At 36.9% G+C, this 2180-nt stretch overlaps 1 protein-coding gene across 1 annotated transcript in view; it reads right to left on the reverse strand.

Annotated features, from left to right (window-relative positions):
* Window positions 1-758: 758 nt before the first annotated feature.
* Window positions 759-2180, reverse strand: part of LOC117109642 (medium-chain acyl-CoA ligase ACSF2, mitochondrial-like) — a 5636-nt gene continuing 4214 nt past the window's right edge. The window contains exon 4 of the mRNA XM_033252027.1: window positions 759-990. Coding sequence (XP_033107918.1) covers window positions 895-990 — 96 coding nt within the window. The 3' untranslated portion in view covers window positions 759-894. The remainder of the gene's footprint in view (window positions 991-2180) is intronic.

Here is a 2180-nt window from a genome sequence, read left to right on the forward strand (position 1 = left end):
ACAGCAGCTTTTCGAGTGGCAGTGCCGATAGAAAACTGCAGTGTTTTGGCACTGCGGCAGTGCCGATAGAAAATCGGAGCATTTTTCGCACTGCAGCTTTTTTCGCACTGTGGCAATGCCGATAGAAAACAGCAGCTTTTTTGGCACTGCGGCAGTGCCGATAGAAAACTGCAGCTTTTTGGCACTGCGGCAGTGCCGATAGAAAACAGCAGCTTTTTTTTCGCACTGCGGCAGTGCCGATAGCCTCAGCCTTTTTATTTTCGTGGCCCTGAGTTCATAGGTCATAGTGAGTGCCAGGCTTAATTTTTTATTTTTAAGTATTTTAAAATAAGTGTTTAGTAAGCTGTATCAATCTACATCATCATCATAATCATTGTCGTCGTCGTTATCATCATCATTATTAATATTATTTATGATTATATTATTTTAAAATTAATTTGTTATCTGTTCTTTGTTGTAGAATCTGGGATTAGAAGTTCAGATATAAGTTTACACGAGACTAAACAGGCCTAGTAGTCCGGCAACTTAGCAGATGGATGTGGACGTTCCGGACAAAAGCACCAATTTTTTTTTACATGCTTCTTATGGTCATAGCATTCAATTTTTGGTAGGAACCACCTCATCCGAGGTCATTATGGCGGCCATCTTGAATGAAAGTTACTAAGGACAGGTGTGATAATGCTCATGCCTCTTTGTTTTAGTGATGATTCTTGCTGCACACTTTTGTATTCTTTGCAGATTAAAAATTTCGGAGAGCCAAACAGTAAACTATTGCAGTAATCCAGCCTTGATGTAACAAATGCGATGTGGAGAGGTATGTGAGTATGCGTGTGTAGTTTAAGTAGGCCTATGCCCTATGTACGTTTCTGCATTGAAAATATTATTGTCAATAGCTTACTTCGTTACACCTTCAGCACTTGTCCTGATGTCTTCTAATCTATCAAACAGGTTATTGGGGGTCCTTCCTAATACAATCACTTTACAACCCGTCTGCAAATAATTGTTTATACAAATATGTGACCAAACATCACAAAAGGCTGTAAACTCGTACTCTATCAAAATGTTTATTTTTATATAATTGAATAGAGCACATCATTAACTTTATAATGAGGGCTCAATGACCTTAATCGGACAATTATGTGTAAAGTTAAGCTATTTTGAATTATAATTATTCTCTATAAACTGGCCTATAAAGTTATGAGCAAAAGGGCTTTAAAAGTACTGAAGAAATTGAAGAAAAATCACAGCAGCAGTTAAAGAAACTCCTTAGCAACAATACAGTTCCTATTGAGATATTGCGATGAAATTTTCTACGGTTTGCTGAAAATAGTTTGGGGAACAGAAACCTTCTATTTTTAATTCAATACCTCAGGAAGATAATTGGTGGTACCCGGGGGGGGGGGATTGGTTATACCTTTATAAAGCTGAAACATCCACGTACTGATTATGGCATCCCTATTGTTCTAATGAATTTAGTAGACATAAGAAGTGTTTTTCGTCAAGCTTTGTTATAGAGAGTTTTGTCGGGGTGTGGATGAAAAAGGGGTGGGGTGGGGTTATGGGGGGTCTGGATTTAAAAAAAATAAACTTATAAACATTTTAAAAATACAACATTTACAGAATTATGCAAGTATTTACAAGTAAAATGATCAGGATTTCTATTGTTGCAAGCTACATTGTAGCATGGGGAGGTGGTAAAGAAGCTGTTTAAGCAAGACAATAATTCCTCCATTCGAACTACCAGTTCCATCATAAAAATATTGGTAGATCACATTAAATACTCTCTATCTTCTTTAATATCAAAACATTTAGCGTTATTTATGCATCCGGAATACTTAATTGAATGCTAGGCCTATACCTTTCTTTGTGACCAGTGATCCAAATCAAATTATGCCAAGGGCTGATTGGAAATTATGCTAAATTATACCAAATGTTAAATTTAATGGTTGTTTAAATAAGCGCCTTTCTCCCACCTAAAATGAAAGCAACACTATTCTCAATGCTATTACTGTATACCCAGTGGTACCGCCAGAGTCGACGGTATCAGGTCTGATGTTCCCGACTGGGAAGAGTGGAGAATTAGAATGGCCAATTTTCCGGACGGGAGAAAGTTGCCGGGGTCAGGCAATCAAGAACCCTACAATATATATTATATTCAATATATATATATATATATATAT

This window comes from Anneissia japonica, unplaced genomic scaffold (genome assembly GCF_011630105.1).
Source record: "Anneissia japonica isolate Jap-2015-1 unplaced genomic scaffold, ASM1163010v1 scaffold287906_len32510_cov100, whole genome shotgun sequence".
Lineage (NCBI taxonomy): Eukaryota > Metazoa > Echinodermata > Crinoidea > Comatulida > Comatulidae > Anneissia > Anneissia japonica.